Below are 18,735 nucleotides of genomic sequence, written 5' to 3' on the forward strand. Positions count from 1 at the left end.
TTTTTTATTCAGCTCTTTTGAGAGAGAACGGTTTTGATGTTTGATACTGGTAGAATTCTGGTTAAAAAAGTTGAGAGCTGACCTTCGAGATGGCTCAGTGGTAAAGGCATTTGTTGTTTCTGACTTCTACAACGTGGTGCCTGTGGGAGTTTGTGAACCCCTTGATAAGCACACAAAAACTCTGTGTGTGTGTGTGTGTGTGTGTGTGTGTATTGTTTAAATGTCGTGTGATGAATAAATATAAATGATAGAATTAAATTCATTGATAGTAAAAGGCCCTTTGGTTAAATGGTTGGAAAGCACCATTTTTTGGCAATGTATTATTAAATAGATAATAGTTTAAATATCAGTATATTTAATTTAGGTTCTCTTGTGCTATGTACTCAAGATACAGTGTAATGAGACAGAAGCTGACCTGCAGCCAGATAGTGAGAATCTCTCTTGTGTGAGCATCCTGATGTATGCAGTAGTGGGAATCAAACCCGGGGTCTGCTGTGTGTTAGGCCTGTACTCTGCTACTGAGCCACATCCCCAGCAGCCTGTCATTTGTCATTTTAGCATAGTGTCTGGCACTGAGGCATATCTCACAAATGCTCTTCATCTGATAAAGGATCCCTTACAGAAATTATAATCTGCCCAGACCTTTCACCGTCCTGACTGTCACTAATCTCAACCTAGCTTTGATTTCAGTTTGTCCATGGTTGTTGTCTTTTCCTTATCAGTGTCTTTGTGTTGGTGACCATGCCTGGAGTACTAGTCTCCACCTCATGCTATCCGAATTCTCTTCAGATGGGAGTGACCGTGTTCACCGTGTGTAGCAGGCTCTCTGTTAGTGTATGAGAGATGTGTCTGCAGTCACCGAGTTATTGGCCTTCTTTCTGTTGCCTACATATTTCTGATTTGTTTCTTATGTTTGTCCTGTTCCTTCTGGATTCCCCACAGTGCATAGGATGGATAGGCTTGTCAACTTAGTCACAGCCTGCTGGTGTTATCTAGTGATTACAGCTAGTATCACCCTGCCAGTCTCTCTCTCTTTATTTTTTAATTTTTGGGACATGGTTTCTTTATTATGCAGCCCTGGCTGTCTTGCGTCTCTTTATGTAGACCAGGTTGGCCCCAGACTCAGTGATCCACTTGCCTTTGCCTCCCAGTTGTTGGGATTAATGACAGGCATCACTGTGTCTGGCCTTCTGCCAGTTTCTTATCCAGCAGACCCCAGTGGATTTCTGAAACTCTGGATGTGTTACGATTTTTCTGTACATACAGCTGTGATAAAGTTTAATTTACAAATTAGGCACATTAAGAGTTCAACAATAGCCAGGCGTGGTGGCGCATGCCTTTAATACCAGCACTGGGGAGGCAGAGGCAGGGTGGGTCTCTGAGTTCGAGGCCAGCCTGGACTACAGAATGAATTCTAGTTCTCTACACACCCCTAATTCAACACTAATATAGTAGAAAAAATTTAATAGTATAATATAGTAAAAAAATTATGTGAATATGTTTTCTCAAAATATTTACTACACTTTTAAGTTTTCGTAACCTCAGCATAGGTAATTTCTGTTGGTTTGCATCTTATTGATTTAGGTTTGATATCCTTTCAGTATACTGGCTTTTGATTTGGTCTGTTACTTTCTGGAAACATTGAGTAGTATCATGAGACGATTTTATTTGTGATTCTCTAGCATCTTAATGTAAGTGCTTATGGCTGTAAAATTCCTTCTTAGAATTGCCTTTACTGTATCTTTCATTTTTCTGATAGTGGTGTTTTCATTTTAATTGTTTTTAAGAATTTTAAAATTCCCTTCCAGGGGTTCTTTGCATGCTCCTGGGGGTGTATTCAGTAGTCTCATCCAGATGTGAATGCTGGGAACTACAACAGTGAGTGGCCTGGTAAGACTTGCCCAGTGGTGCAGTAGTGGCACAGATGTTAAGGTGGTAACCTTCCAATTGGATTTAAAGCCCATTTCATAAGACAGCGCTCATGCCTAGGACTGGTCTTGGGCCAAGAGCCTGTGGCTAGCTAGGTCATGGGACCTAGGAAGAACCCACTACTTTTATTCTGCTATGTGGACATGGCAGTAGTAAACTGGCTCCTAATGACTTACCGTATACCCATATTAGTGCATCACTCAACCCTTATCAAAGGAGCAGTAGACGGCCATTTCCATAGAGACCCACAGACTGGTCAAGATGAGGAGAATAAGAAATTACAGGGTGTTCAGCCCTCAGTGGGACATCTCTATCATATCCTTCCTCCCAAGACTCTTGATATTTTAACTAGAATATGACATAGAATAGTCCAAAAAGACTAGAACAGAGGCAAGATTAAAAAAAATATTTTTCATGTATTTGGATGTTCATATCTCCCCCTAAATTTCTGTTATAATTCTGTTGAATAGTTTTTTTTGTGCCTTTAGTTTGTATCCATCCTCTATACTAAAGATTTCAAGTTTTTTCTTTTTAATATTTCTTTTTATTTATGTTGTATGTGTATGACTGTATGAGTGTGTGTATCACTTTTGTATAGGTGCCATCAAAGGCCAGAAGAGGGTGGAGTTACAGGTGGTTATGAGCTGTCTGATATGGGTGCTGTGAAGGAGCAATCCTCTAGAAGAGCAGTCCATGCTTTTAGACCCAGCGGTCCCCAGCCTCAGACTTTGCTTCTTAACCACACTCTAGAAGTTCTGGAAGCTGTCATAGCTTTGAACATTTCTCTTTATTGGTTTCTGAATCACTAATTCCTCCCCATGGTTGCAGTCTCTGACCCCCGGAATCCTTTCTTTCTCCTGATTAGTCCACAGAACTGCTTTCTTATGGGTTTTTCCTTTTCTATAATGAGGTCTTCTCCCCCAGTGTCTGTTTCTTTGCTGATTTTCTCATCTTGCTCTTCAATTTATTTCATTAACTTATTTATTTATGTCTTCTTTGAGATAATTGGCTATTTAAAAATTATTTTTTAATTTTTTTTTTGTCCAGTACTTCAGTAATTTTTATCTCTTTGGAGAGAGGAATTTTTGGAGGAGTCATGTTACTTCATGTTTTCTTATTTTGTATTTCTGTGTTACGGTTTGTTTATGGGGTAAACACCTCATCCTATTTTTTTTTTCTTGGGTGCCCTTGGTGTGGTCAGTTCACTTCTGTGTTGGGAAGAGAAAGCAGACTGCAATAAAAAAAGCAAACCCCAACAGAGACAAATGAGATGCTTAATTAAAAAAAAAAAAAGACATTTGGGAATAACAACTATGCCCCCAACAGGAACTGTAAAGAGAGAAGCTAATGTCATAAAGGGTAAGGTAGGAAGTTGAACAATTTGAATGGTAGATATTAATAAAACAACAGAAAAGGAGGAGAGACACAGCAAAGTAGTAAAGAGCGAAAGTGTGTGGGGTGAAGTTAGGAGATAAACAGTAAGAAAAGGAAACTGTTAAGCGGGGCATGAAGAACAAGTCCAGAAGAGGAAGAAGGTTCCTGCTGTGCCAGAGCCTCTTAAGAAAAAGTGAAGGAATTGCAGAGTCAAAGGTGAAGTACAGGAAAACACCTGTCAGAGACGCTTAGCTTCAAAAGAGCTGACTCAGCACCTTCACAGAGGGTGGTGGGGAAGGCAGATGTGCAGGACTGAGAGCTGACTCAGCACCTTCACGGAAGGGGAAGGGGATAGGCAGATGTGTTCAGGAATCCCTCAGTTTGATCTTGCTGGTCCAGCCTGAGGACTATCTGGTTGGATGCTCCCTGTGCCGGAGGTGCTAGGCCAGTGCATATGTGGGGGTGGGAAATAGCTAGGCAGAGGTTACATTTCCACCTAATGTCTCTGGGACCTTCAGAAAGAAGATGATCTAACCAGAACAGTTTGCCCTGGGGCTGGGATGGGGGTGAGACTCAAGTTCTGGGTGACTGCGGTGCTTCCAGTCTCTGTCCCAGGCTCCACTTGTGCACACACAGTTGATTTCTTCTGCCCTTCCCAAGTGGGAGCACGATGGATACTTTCTCCCTTATAGACTCATTGTCCGAATTAGTGTCCCCCCGTAACTGATTTCCTGGATCCATACTCACAGGATGGCTGTTCACTCAGCTGGGGGAGAACAGAGGTCACTGGGACCTCAGATGTAGAAAAGCAAGGGCCTCTGTTCCTTCAGTCATTAAGTCTGATGGTAAGGTAGGAAGCCTAGGCCCCTCCAGACCTGCTACTTGTTTTGCAGATCTCTGCTTTTTTTTGGTTGGTTGGTTTTGGTTTTTTGAGACAAGTTTTCTCTGTGTAGCCTTGGCTGTTCTCGAACTCACTTTGTAGATCAGGCTGGGCTTGAACTCACAGGGATCCACCTGCCTCTGCCTCCCAAGTGCTAGGATTAATGGTGTGCACCACCACCACCTGGCCAGATCTGTTTTAACTACATTTTTGCATCACACCAGATCCTGCATCTTAGGCGCTCACCGTGGAGGTCCGTCTTCTCTCTTGCTGAATGTCCCTCTTCCTATAGTTCTGCAGAGCATCCAGTGCAAGGTTCCTCCCTGTCTGTCACAAATCTGAATTCCAGTGTTTTGGGATTTCACCAGTCTCGTTCTGTTGCCTCCTGCTGTATAACCCACACCACTCCTGCAGCTGTGTTCCTTGTCTTTTCAATCTCATGGGGGCTCGGGTGTATGTGCTAGGCGTGTCTCATCTGCCGTAGCCCCTCTCCCAAATCATACCTTTTTGTTGATAAAATGTCTGAAATTGAGGAACATTATAAAAATCTCGAATTGTGTTTGTTTTGTCTTTTGAGACAAGGTTTCATGGAACCCAGACTGGCCTCAAACTTGCTCTGCTGCAAAGGCAGCCTTGTATTCCTGATCCTCCTCCTCCACCCATTGACAAACATGTGCCTTTAGGGGTGGGATTATTTCCTTTCAAGACTTGAGAGAGCTATCATCATTTGTATCCGAAACCTTTTGAAGAGGTGGTAAAACCTCTAGGGTAAGGGTAGGGTGTTTGGCTGTCCCGTTTCATGACGTAGTGGAAAAATTAAGTTTAAGTTTGATGTATTGAGCCAAGTACAGTAAGATCTGGTAAACTGGGGGGGTCAGGGGGTGGTGACCGTAGTGACTATTGTTTCCTGTTGCACAGCCTCCTAGATGTTTGAGACCTGCCAGGTCTTAAGGCACTAGGGGGATAGTGATGACCAAGAAAAACCCAGTCCTTGACTTTACAGAACATGGAGGACTGAGCTGTAGGAAAGCCTGGCCTCACTGCAGTTGCTTACAGAGGCACATGAGGAGACATTAATCAGATATTCTGTGTTTAGAAAGACATTGTTTTCAGAGGTTAAGTATTAAATTAATATCTCATGTTAGCCATTATTGTATTAGGCAGCCTACGTACCAAATTTTAGCTATGGGAAAAAATGTCCTGGCTTTTTTTTCGTTTTGTTTTGTGTTTTTCTAGCTTTAATCCTTGTCTTGAATGTTTATTATAGGACATTTGGTTTCCAGAGATTGTCACATTATTCTTTTATGCTCCTACATATCAGATTTTTTTCTTGAGTGACAGTAGAGAAATAAGATCTGTAGTATTTATGGAGATACTTTCTCTGTGATCCTCTCTGCACTGGCCCTCAACAGAGACCTCTGTTTTTCCAGTATGTGTGTCACTGTCCTTTCCAGCTGATACATGCCTGAGTGCAAACTCACATCCTTCCTATTTTAGCATAGTGATAGTTTATTGTGTTTTAATAAATAAAGCTTGCCTGAATATCAGAGAGCAAAACTAGCCACACTAGTCAGCCATACAGGCCAGGCAGTGGTGGCACACGCCTTTAGTCCCAGCAGCCACACTCGTTAGCCATAGAGGCCAAGCGGTGGTGGTGCACACTTTTAATCCCGACACTAGAGAGGAATATAAGAAGGGAGAAAACAGGAGTTCAGGGTCTTAGTCTTAGTCTCAGTTTGCGGTGTGGTGGCGAACAATTTAGTCTGAGGTTTGGTGGATTGCCCGTTTGATCTGAGCGTTGGTAGAAGAGAGAACTCTATAGTGGTTTGGTTGCTTTGCTTTTCTGATCTTCACCTTGAACCCCAGTATCTGTTTTTATTATTTGTGCTACATTTTAGGATTTGGGAGGTTTGGCTCAAGCTAATGGATGGACATTAGAGGATGTCACCGAGAATAGGAGGTTGGGCTACTCTTTCCTTGTCCTCACACAACATTCTAGTGGAGATAAATACACTTGGTATAACTGTTGCCATTTCAGAAGTTACCTCTGCTCAGTCTTTATGCTTCTCACGGCCTTTCTGTAGGCTTGGGATTTGTTTTCTAGTGTGTACATCCCTTCCTCTCAAATGGTCTCTTTAATTCTTATGTCTTTTTCATCTCTTCCTTCTATCCTCTTTCGCTTTTTAAGGGGTGTGAGATGGGAGTCTCTTAAAACAGGACCTCAGGCTATAGCCCAGTGTGGCATCAAACTCTTGATCCTCCTGCCTCAGCTCCAAACTGAAATACAGGCATATGTTATCATATCTGGGTCTTCTGCAAGAGCAAGTACTGTTAACTACTGAGCCATCTTGCCAGCTCTCAGATAATTGATGTTGATACCATTTAGTGGATGCTTCTGGTCCAGTCAGGGGTAGTCAGTGGCCGCACCCCTTCCATTTTACATGCTGAGTTTATTGACTTGGCAGTAGACACCAGACCAAGTTGAAAGTGGGATGATTGGTGCTGGGACGTTGTTGCTTCAGGTTCTCCTGTTCTCATTTTGCAGAGGTGGTCAAATATTCGTCTATTATTTGAGTTATTAGTGTAGTTACTCCTACTTGGTAAGTTCTGTTTAGACATGTCATTGATCTTCATTGCAACTCTTAAAGGTTAGTGACAATATGTTCATTTTACAGGCAAAGAAATTATATAAAAACCTTAAATGACTACAGTTCACACATAATTGGTGGTGGAGCCTAGACCTGAATGAAACTAAGCCTGCTCTGTTAAAGTTCCTTTTCTAATAACTTTATCTGTCCTTGAATGAAGAACCTTGCTTCTGGAGGCCTTTGTCATGGCTTTTAGTTTGCAGCAACTGTTTGCCAAAGGATAAGGCAGAGGTTAAAGTCTTAGAGAATGCATTGCTATCTCAATATGGCTCTGCCCTGGTGGCTCTCTGAGGCCTTTACTTAGAATTTCTCTAGGGACAATTTGGCGAGTAGAGCCTAGGCTGACTGCTAAATTAGTTACTACCTCCAGTTACAGTAGACTGTACCCAGCCAAACCTCCATAATTAGACCTGTGCTGTGCCTAACTAGGAAAGGTCAGGCTGAGGTGAGGGATTGTAACTGTGTGAACTGGACCCCCTGTGGGAAGGAATACAAGCATAAGACCGTCAGGCCCTCTGCCTCTTGCTGGTTCTCCTTAGAAGCATGGCGTTGGAAAGCCTTTAAAAAATTGCATCATGTTCTTACAGTCGCCCAGGAGCTGCAGAGTGGGTGTGCAGACAGAAAAAAGGCCACTTCCTGAAGTGTTTATGCAGAGGACCATTTTTAGAGAGTTATGCGGAATGGAATTGGGTCTGACGTCAATTCTCAGTGTGCTTTCTCTTCCCTGGAGGAATAGCCCATATGGAAAGACAGATGTGAGCCTAAAGTCTTCTTTACATAGAAATAGAACTGAGAGGGAATGAGAACAGTGCTGGGAGGTGAAGTTGGAAGAGAACAGCTTGCTGCAAGCTATTGAAAACCAGGTTGCTCTTATGTGCACTGGGAAAAATCTTTCCTTAGGTATAACCTAAATATATAAAATGTCAGTATACAGCTAATTGTTTTAAGAGAAAATATTTGTGGAGCCACTTCAAAAGACAAAAAGTAGAATATCCCAGACCCTTCTGGGTCCTGGTGCTTCCCGTGATCAGGTCTACACCATCTCTGAGTAGTCTGCTGGCTTTACAGTAATAGTTTCCTTGCTTTTGTCTTTATTTTAAATTTTCTTCCCATTTCTTTATATGGTACACGAGTTGCTTGTGTACATGTGTGTGGACACGTGTGTGTGGCGGTCAGAGGACAATTTGTGAGAGTCAGTTCTCTCCTACCATTTGGCTCCCGGGATTAGACTCAGATCCTCTGCCCAACTTCAAACATTCTTGAACTTGTTTTATGGTTCAGGTATATCTGTTAGATATATTTTAGGTTGAGTTATATGAAATTATCATTTTTATTTCAGACACTGAATATTAATGATTTCATATATTGATCTTATACCTGGGTGTATTATTATTATACCTGGGGATATTAAGATGGTTTCCTATGATTCTAAGATCATAGGAAATACAGATGTTCAGTTTTGGTAGATGTACCAAATGGTTTTCTGAAAAATTTTGTACAACTTAATGTATAATTGTTGCTTTATATTATGGTCAACATTTTTTATGTTAATTTTTTTTTCTATACAGTATTTCTCTGTGTAGCTCTCTCTGGTTGTCCTGAAACTCGCTCTGTAGTCCGGTTTGTCTTTGAACACAGAGATCCACCTGCCTCTGCCTCCTGAGTACGGGAATTAAAGGCATGCACCACCACTGCCTGGCTTCTATGGCAATTTATTTCATGGTGATTTAACTTTACATTTTCTGCTTATTAGTGAGATTGAGCACTTTTCATTTGTTTCATATAGAGATTTTTGAAATACCTATTAAAGGAGCTTGCCTATTTCTTGTTGGGTGGTTTATTTCACTGATTGACAGGAGCTCATCTTATATACTGTGAACCTCGACTGCTAGATGTGTGTCATCTGTCTTCTAGTCGGCACTTAGGATTTGATTTCCAGATAGAGCATATTGATATTCCTTAGGCTGTGAGCACTTGGACGACTGCTGCCAATCTTCTGTACTTCCCTTGCTCCTCACTCCTGCCGCTGTAGTTCCTCAGCTGTGCTGAGCCTGCTGGAGAGGCAGTCCTAGGCCTCTGTCCGTTCTCTTCGCTTCTTGCAGGAGATGCTCCTGATCTTGCGGTATTGTTAGAAGGTGCAGTTCCACCTCTTATTCCATCAGGCGTGTCCTTTAGACCTCTAGAATAAGATAGATGAAGGGAGCAGTAGTGAACATAAGGTTGCTTTTTTTTTGTTTTTTGAGACAGGGTTTCTCTGTAGCTTTGGAGCCTTTATCCTGGAACTAGCTCTGTAGACCAGGCTGGCCTCGAACTCACAGAGATCCATCTGCCTCTGCCTCCCAAGTGCTGGGATTAAAGGCATGTGCCACCACCACCCGGCTAAGACTGCTTTTCTAGAGTTAGGCTGTACACCCAAGTTGGCTATTTAAGTGTCTGTGGTGCTGGAGGGACTTAAAAACATAGACTGACTGCAGACCACTCCAGCTGCCTCAGGGTAGCCCATGCTATTAGCCTAGGTAGTGTGGGTGTTTGTTCCTCTACAGCCCTGTGGGAATTCTTAGGGTTATAATTGAGTCTCTACTCTGCAACAATCTTCATAATTTCTGCTGAAGAGCTCACCTTTTCCGTTTCAGATTGACATCAGCAAATGCCATTACTTAGTGGACTTGGATACCATGAGAGAGACACCCTGGGAGCCAAACTATTCATCCAACAAAGAAGAGTGGATCAGTCTGGCCCATAGACCATTCCTGGACGCATCTAGGTATGTGACTTCAATTGTGGCAGATGTCCTAATCAGTGGTAAAAATGAATGCTGGAGTTGAGCGAATCCAGTCCTTGGCTGTCTTGAGTAATTCTTATTTCCTTTTTATTTGGTACAGTTTTGTCCATGTGTACTGAGAAATTTAAGAGTACTCTCTTCTTGAGGCCTCGGAATACAAAGTACATTCTATTATTATCGTAATGAAAGGTCCTGAGTAGTACAGGTAGGTCTATGTGGAAACTCAAATAAGGTTTTGATTAGTTTTGACTGACTTTAACTGACTTAACCGAGCGTTCTGACATTGCTAACAAGATTAACTGTGCTTTGAGGAGCTTGATGTCCATAACTATCAGAATCAAAGCTCCGCAAGTACTGGTAGGACTTCTATTTTGGTTGTTTGAGACAGGGTCTCACTCTGTAGCTCAGGACTGGCCTGGAACTCATTTAGACAGACAAGGCTAGTCTTGAACTTGGTGGTGATCCTCTTGCCTCAGCCTCCATTGGCTAGACTGCAAGTATGCCTTGCCACACCTGGCAGATATAGTGAAGGTTTTAAAAGAAAGACCCAGGACTTGGCTGACTCTTCAAAGAGGCCTGGGAATTAGGTGCAAAAAGAATGATGGGAAGCGTGAATTGGAGTGTGAGGGTGTTTGTAAACTTACTGTTTGAGGGTGAAAGAGGGAGACAGCCAATAAACATAAGAAAAGAGGAAATAGTCAAGAGACAGAGGCAGGCGAATCTCTTTGAGTTTGAGGCCAACTTGATCTACAGAGCAAGTTCCAGGACAACCAGGGCTGTTACACAGAGAAACCCTGTCTTGAAAACCAAACCAAAACAAAACAAAACACAAAACAAACAAACAAAACCAAGAAAAAAAAGGAGGAACTAGATTTATATATAAAGGTTCTTTAGAGGAAGAGATCCTATTGAATGTGTTTGTAACTATGAAAGGGGATTGTTAGGAGCAGACTGGAGGCCAGAAGTGGCTGGTCAGTCCAAGAAGATAGAAGCCTCAGAACAAATTGGCTCGATTCATGCTACTCTAACCAGTTACCTGAGGCTGAGTGGCTAAACAAGCAGATACTTTATTCTGCATAGTCTTGGAGGCTGGAAGTTTAAGGCCAGTGTGCCAGCAGTCAGGTTCTGGTGCAGGGCCTCCTTCTACCTAACGTGAGAAAGAGGATGAACTCCATTCTGGAGGGCTCTCCACCATCGCACTGGGGGTCAAATTGGAGCATAGGAAAAACACTTTTTGTGATGGGTCTTATTATGTAGCCTTGGCTGGCTTTAAATTTGCAATCTTTCTGCCTCCACTTCCCAACTGAGGAATTACAGGTGTGAGTCGTGTAGTCTAGAATAGCAGTTGTAAGTAGAGCTGTTATAGACTAAGTTTCTCTTATTTGAAATACTTGGGACTGAAAGTGTTTTAGCTGTCAGATTGTGGAATGTGTACAAATATATATAATAAGATATCTTAGGGACAGGATCCAGGTCTACTCACAAAATTCATTTATGTTTCATATATTCTTTATACATATGCCTTGTTGGTAATTTTTTTTAAAAGATATTTGATTTTCAATCAGATGTGGGGGTGAGGGTGGTGTCCACAGAGGCCAGAGGCCTTGGAGCCTCTGAAGCTAGACTTACAGGCAGCTAGCGGTGAGCTACCTGATGTGGGTGCTGGGAATCAAACCTGGGTTCTCTGGAAGAACAGCATTGCTCTTAACTGCCAAGCTGTCTCTCCAGCCCTGTGGTAATTTTACATGATTTGTTTAAGAAACAAGTTAATGGTGTGGCTCTTGGAAAATTTCAAACGATCAGATCAAGGCTACTCAGTTTTCATAAATACCCACTGGCATGTTTTGGGCAGGTGAGTTTTCTTCCTCTTTGGGTCAGTATTGAACAGTGTAATTGGTGAACTGTACAGTGTGAGCATGTTTAGCTTTGTAGGAAGCTGCCGTTCTGCATTCCTACCCGCAGAGAGTGAGGATTTGCCTGCTTGTGGTAGGGACCGTAGTATGTATCTTGATGTGGCTTTAGTTTATTTTTCTCCAGTGATATTTGGTGTGGAACATCTTCTTATATGCCTATTTGTCATCTGTAAGTCTGTTTGGATGAGGTGTTTTTAAAGTCTTTGGGGCCTGCTTGCCTGCCTGTTCTCCTTCCTTTTTTCTGGCTCTGGGGTTTGAACCCAGGGCCTATGGTTGCTAGACAAGTGCTCTGCCGTCGAGCCAACCCTCTAGCTCCCTTGACTTTTTTGTTTGCTAGGTTTTTTTTTTTTTTCTAGGCAGGTTTCTCTGTGTAGCCCTGGCTGTTCTAGAACTCACTTTGTAGACCAGGTTGGCCTTAAACTGACAGAGATCTGCCTGCCTATGCCTCCTGAGTGCTGGGATTAAAGATGTGTTTCACCATTACCTGGCCCTTTTGACTCATTTTTAATTAAATGTGTCCTGTTCTTCTTGTTTTCTTGATAATTTTTTTTTACAAAAAGCAAAAATTTCAATTTTAATAAAGTTCATCTTAACAATTATTTTCTCTCCTACCGTGTGAGTCCTGGGGATTGAACTTGGGTTTTCAGACTTAGTGTCAAGCACCTGTACCTGCTGAGCCATCTTACCAGTTCAATGACCGTTTTCTTCTTCAATTATGTATAGATTGTAGCCAACTAGTAAGGCAATTAACCATTTTTTTTTAAAAAAAAAAGAACTTTATTGGAGTATAATTTACATGCCAAATTATATAACCACAATTGTATGTTACCTTGCCAGCTCCAACTCATATTTTCTTTATATTTATAGGTTTGAATTTTTGGCCGTTTGTTATAAGTGGGATCATATAATATGTGTAGTTTGTGTTTGATTTCCATGATAGTCTGTATGAGAAAAGTCACCCATAGGCTCAAATTTGGACGTTTGTTCCCCAGTTGGTGGCACTGTTTGTGGAGGTTTGGGACCTTCTGAGGTCGAGCCTCGCTGGAGGAAGCATGCTGAGGTCGTGCTGTTGGATGTTTTACTCTTTTGCTCTTTTAGCTTTTTGGGGGGTACCACCTAGCTCCCAAATAAATCACACGTAAAGACTTATTCTTAGTTATGAGTGCCTAACCTTCGCTTGGCTTGCTTCTTGCAGCTTTTCTCAACTTAAATTACCCCGACTACCTTTTGCTCTGGGCTTTTACCTTTCTCTTCCTTCTGTCTGTCTTACTCTCGCTCCTACTCTGTGGCTGGCTGGGTGGCTGGCCCCTGTCGTCCTCCTCCCCTTTTTCTCTTGTTCTCCCTTTCCTTGGTTCTTCTATTTATATTCTCTGCTTGCCCCGTCTATCCTTTCTCCTGCCTTGCTATTGGTCATTCAGCTCTTTATTAGACCATCAGGTTTTTCAGACAGGCAAAGAATCACAGCTTCACAGAGTTAATGCAGCATAAACAAAAGGCACACACCTTAAAATAATACTCCGGAACCAACGGGTGGCCTTTGAGAGTTACGGTCTCGTCCCAGTTGCACTTGGCGTCCTCTTCTTTCTGGGCTGCTCTGCCAGCTCAGCTGTAATGCTGCTGCCTTTACAGCTCTACCCCTGACACCATGAGCCGAAAGGAGCTTCCTTCCGTCAGTCGTTTCTGATCATGGAGTTTGTAGTTTGTGGCAGAAACAGAAAGGTAACTGATACAGCTTCTTTTTGTTCAGCATGTTCTTGAGGTTCATTCAGATGATCAAAGGTACCAGCCTTTGTCCCTGGTTATTGCTGAACATGTTCCTTTCTGTTGTTCATTCCTTCTTCTTGCTGATAGACTCTTGGACTTTTTCCACTTTGGGGCAGTACGAATAATGACGCTATAAACGCATGTGGGGTTGATCGTGGTTAAGAAGCCACAGCAGCGCATGGGAGACCGAAAGTCATATGTGAGGAATCTTCTAATTAGTGGTCATGACTTTAATTTGATAACAAGTGAGCTGGGAAGGGCATTGAGGGAGTGAGAGATGGTGAAGGGTGGCAGGTTGTGAGTGGAGGAGCTTGCTGGAAGAGGGAAGCAGCAGTGGCGGCGTCAGAGTCCTCAGTGCGTGTGCTTCACAGTGCCTACTCCTGCCTGGTAGAACATTTGGGCTAGATCTTACCGTGCTAAGAAAGCAGTGACAGCAAGACTCAGGCTAGGGAAGAGCTTCATCTCTGAGGAACAGCAGACCTAAGCAACCTTCCTGTCAGCTGGATGCCTTCAGGGGGCTTCACTTTTGTTTTTATTTTTGTTTTTTAGAGATGGGGGTCACACTATGTAGCTCTAGCTGTCATGGAACTCACTATGTAGACCAGGCTGGCCACCTGCCTCTGCTCTGGAGTGCTGGCATTAAAGGCATGGACCACTGTGCCCAGAGGGTTTTTATTCCTTATAACTTGTGTACGGGGTAGATTTTCCAGATAGTACATTGAGAAAGAAAGAAAACTCACTTGACTTGTGAATGAAAGGGGTCAGGGTCTCACAGAGACGTGGGGTATAGTGAGAGCGTGGAGTCGGAGGACCTGGGACTTTAATCCTGGCTGCTTGCTGTCAGTGCCTCCACATCTGGAAAGCAGGGGTGTTTTCTACGTTTGTAGGGTAAGGTGAGAACGAGCAAAAGTGCTGTGAGCTTAGGAAGTGTTCCAGCAAGTCAGACCTTTGAGCAAGCTCTGCAGCTCCCGATCCTACTGTCGGTACGTTTCTCTGTAGATTTGTGCAGTTTACTTGACGCATTTTGCTGACATTCCTTGCTGACATAGTCTAAATAGGGCCTCAGCTCTCTGAAACGGAGAGAAGCAAGCAGGATAATTTGCCAATGGGGAAAAAAAAACCACTCATGAGAGAATGTTACTGGAGAGTCTTTGCAAGAGCAAAGCAGCTTAAAGATTATTGGGACATTTTTGTGATTGGGGCACCAGTGACCATGAAGACACCCATTCTCCGTGGGTTGGTAAGGCAGGGCTTGGCTGCTGGACGCAGGAGATGCACTAAATGAAGCTGTTGGGAGCATGGCAGCCTGTATCCTTGTCCTCTTGTCCTAAATCATTTGTCTGCTTTGCTGAGGCCTCCAGACCTCAGACCCAGTAGCCGAAGCCTCCAGTGGCCAGCCTAGAACTGCAGCTGTGCACTGGTGCTGGTTCTCCCTGGCTTCCTGATTTTGAGCCTGTCACAGTGTTGGGGAAGGCTGCTAGTTGGTTTCCCAACCACCCTGACTTGAAATAATCACACAGAAATTATATTATTTAAACCACTGCTTAGCCAATCAGTTAAGCATATTGCTAGCTAGCTCTTATATCTTAAATTAACCCATTTCTATTATTTTATATTGCTATGATGCTTGTGGCCTACTGGCAAGGTTCCAGCTGATGACTCCATGGCTTCTCACCAACTCCCCCTACTCTCTCTATATATCTCTTTTAGCCTGGCTTTACTCTATTAAGCCATTGGCCGAAAGCAGCTTCTTTATTAACCAATGGCAATAAAACATACTCACAGCATACATCACCTCCCACATCAGCACAGTAGGGTCTGACTGCTTTTAGAAGGACTATCAGACTCGGAGGAGATGGATCCAATCTAGTTGGCAGTAACACTTAAAACTGTTTTGTTTTTACTTTACTTCTATAGTGTTTTTCCTACATGTTTGTCTCTAAATCACTCAAGAGCCTGGTGCCCTCTGAGGCCAGAAGAGGGTGTCAGTCCCCTGGAACTGGAGTTAAAGATGGTTGTGAGCTGCCATGTGGGTACTGGGGATTGGACCCAGGTCCTCTAGAAAAGCAACCTGTGCTGTTAACTGCTGAACTATCTCTCTAGCCCCAGCCATAAAGAGTGGAGATTTAATATCGAATGGCCAGCTCATACTACATACTTCATGAAACAAGAGGGAATTTTCCTTTCTTCGAACCAGGGCACAATTCCCGCATGTATAGAATATCTTGACAAGTGGGCGGATGTAATGCCTCCTCTAAGAGTCCCCTGAGAGGACTGATGGGAGGGAGCTGGAATAAATTAACAGCTCGTGTAGTAGTGAGGGTGGGGCTGTGGGAACCTGGTGGGAAAGCCTGTCCAGGTTTTTGGCATCGTGAACAGTGGGGTCAGTTGTGAGCTTTGGAAACTGTCTTAAGGCCCTGTTCCTGTCTGTGCAGCATTCTCCACCGGCAAAGGCTCCTCGTTGGCCCTTCTTTCTCGGTTGTGTTGCTCCCACACATGAGTCCTCCCATTTTGGAGCACCATCTACCTGGGTTCTAGGCCTGCATGATTAGAGGTTTGAGACAGTTGGGAAGAACTTAGACAGGCTTTCAAACTCTTGCAGATGTAATTACAGCTGAGGAACCAAGGCAGCTTAAAACAGCAGCTGACAGGGTGGAGTCGAAGGACCTCAGTTGTAGCCAGGTAGGGAGTGCCTGATAATATTTGCTGCTTTGTTCTTTCAGTGCCCAGTACAGGGCCCTGAACTTGGGCTAATCTAGAGAATTTCTGTAGACTGCATGACCTTTTATTATCTTCCAAGAAGTGAATCCAGCAGCTCTGAGGCCTGAAACTATCCCACCTGTATACATATATCCCTTTGTGTTGTGTGTAGGAGGGTGGTCCTGTTGATGGGCGCCAGCGTAGATGGAACTGTTTATTTCTGTAAACTAAGGTTACTGGAGTTAGGGTTGTGAAGGTAGGGCAGTTGGAAGCTATGGCCTAGTTATCACAGTGTAACAATCACCCATTCTTAAAGCTGTAAAAGAAAAGCACTGCTGGCTCGCCTAGCTCTTTCTTCCTCAGGATGTCTTTTGCATCGGCCATCAGACAATAACGGAGACTGGAGGCGCCCCAGAGGCTTTCTCATTCACACACCTGGCAGCTGAGACTAGCGTTTGCCTAGATCCCAGCTGAGGCTGCCACCCAGAATACCTACCTTCCTGTGACTTTTCCATTTCCATTCCAAGAACTCCTTTGCTTTTATGGCCTAGCCTTAGAAGCCAGACAGTGTCACTTCTCCCTCTTCGTGGTGGAAGTGGGAAGCCACAGCCCATGCCCAGCTGATGGAGATTAGGATTATTTTATTATGACAGAAGTATCAAAGAATCTATGGACATGTTAGAAAATCACAGCCTTTAAAATGCCATTCTCCTTCTAAAATTTTCAATCCAAAGGTTTCTTACAAGAAAAAAAAGGCAGCCCCACAGGCCATTGCCCCTTCATACCCAGGTGGGAAGGAGACCGTATCCATGACAGGATCTGCTGGCCAACGGCTGTCGTGCTTCAGATGGTGTCTGGTCCTTTGGAAGAATCAGTTCTTCCTCCTGAGCAATAAGTGATGGGCTCTTGCCTTTTCCCTCTGTGCTAGTCACGGTGGTGACCTTGCCTCTCTCCTTGACGCCAAGGATGCTGGGAAACAGGAAGAGCAGAGTTGGTGTGCTCTTCCACTCCCTTATCAGCTTACTGCTCTCACAGTCTGATTCTCTGTCAGCTTTTGCCTGCTGCCTCTCCTTCCTCTCCATCGTCCTTATCCACCTGCCTCATCCTTTCCCAGACACTTTCAAGACCTTCATGGACATAGCAGCTACTCTAGGCCAGATTTGGCTTCAGAAGACATTACATGTTGCCTGATATCATATTCTGTTCCTCAATCATCGAAATCTGCTGACCTTTAGGAAGAGTAAAAAGAACCTTTTTATCCCTTGTGAGTTCAGAGAGCTCTGCTTTCTGTTGTTGTGGAGTGAGTTTTCTGGAAAAACCATTTCCACATCTCCTCACTGCTAGTGCTCAGTTTGAAGAGACACAGTGCTTCGGGACAGCCTTGCTTCAAGCTAGTAGACCGAGCAACGGCATCATCAGTCTTTGTTCTCCCTCCTTTATGACTCTCAGCGCATTGTGGGGCCTTAACGATACTATTTGGTGGGGTTTACATTCTTTTAAGAAAGGTTTATTTGTAATTTTTATTTCACATGTGAATGCCTGCATATATGTATGTGCACCATGAGTTAGGGTGGCTGTGAGCCACCTGATATGGTGCTCCCCAAGGGCAGCAAGTGCCCTTAACTGCTGCGCCATCTCTTTAGCTCTGGATTTATGCAGCAGTGGAAAGGAAAGGAGGTGAGATAAGGATCTTGTCAGAAGCTTGCACTTAATGAAATAAAAGTTGTTGAGACAAAGTATACTCATTGTTTATTTCAGACCTTTAAAGCTTGCCAGAGCCTTTTTCTTGACATGGCTTCTGTTGTTCTTCTGCCACATGGATGAAGTCCAGACAAGGGTAGAGACTCTAATAGCACCGTTGTGTGCTCTTCCCACCAGAGTGGTACTACCTCCATCTCTCAGTGGCTCCCAGATGGGGAAGACTGGTGAAGACACTTCCCCCCAACCCTTGGGGCTGAAGGTCACGAGTGTCCAGTTGCCTAATAGCAAGTCTTTCTCAACTCTGCTGTTCTGAATCCTGGCTAAAGGTGACTGGTGCAGAGGCTATGATGTTATGCCAGATGTTGTAGACATCAGCGGCATGATGTACTGTGTGCCTATGTCACGATGCTGATGCTGTGGTTCCTGTCTGTGCTTTGGCAGACTTTCTGATCATGCCGCATCATGGGTCTTTGTAGGTTACTGTAACCACATGGCCTGGACCTTAAGTCACAGAGATGGCCATGACTTGGCAAGTTCTGCGTGAACTGTCACTTGAAAAGGTTGTTTGACCTCCTAGAATAACATTTTCTTCATTAACATGGACCCCTTCTGCAACACGTGCACCTACCATCCAATGGGCACCGTAGCGCCCTCCTTTCTTCCACCCATACCGTGCTCTACTCTGCCTCATGACTTTAGGACTAAAATGTTTGGGGGGGAAGATGAACCTTAGATGCTAGGGAAGCAGATTAGGTCATCTGATTTGAGGGTGGCATGCTCTTTGATTTGCAGAATCGTGTTTCCTGTGGTACAGTCTAAAAGCTGCAGGTGCAGCCGTGCAGCAAGTGCAGCATGTTACCTGTTATTCCCGCGTGCACTCTCAGGGCAGAGACGCTAGTCATCTCTGCAGTATCCTGACTGCAGAGCAGTGGCCCTCACCCATGTCCTGCTCGAGACTCCATTAATAAGCACTCTTGTTTTTGTCCAACACCAGCCTTTTGAACATTAGAATTGCTCAGAGGGTTGGTAGGTTGATTATGACTG

The 18,735-nt window shown here is 43.8% G+C and overlaps 1 protein-coding gene across 2 annotated transcripts in view; it reads left to right on the top strand.

The window, feature by feature from the left end:
• The window catches only part of Alg9 (ALG9 alpha-1,2-mannosyltransferase), a 58,336-nt gene that overhangs the window by 31,575 nt on the left and 8,026 nt on the right, over nucleotides 1-18,735 (top strand). Inside the window, exons 14-15 of one of the 2 annotated variants that reach the window (XR_005973087.1) lie at nucleotides 9,465-9,595; nucleotides 9,714-9,818. Coding sequence is in view for 1 of the 2 variants with exons in the window: in XM_041638631.1 (XP_041494565.1) it covers nucleotides 9,465-9,595 (131 nt within the window). In the remaining variant the exon portion in view is untranslated. The remainder of the gene's footprint in view (nucleotides 1-9,464; nucleotides 9,596-9,713; nucleotides 9,819-18,735) is intronic. The other variant, XM_041638631.1, reaches the window with a different exon arrangement.

This window comes from Microtus oregoni, unplaced genomic scaffold (genome assembly GCF_018167655.1).
Source record: "Microtus oregoni isolate MIOR12 unplaced genomic scaffold, Mior012 000055F_ref0000237, whole genome shotgun sequence".
NCBI lineage: Eukaryota > Metazoa > Chordata > Mammalia > Rodentia > Cricetidae > Microtus > Microtus oregoni.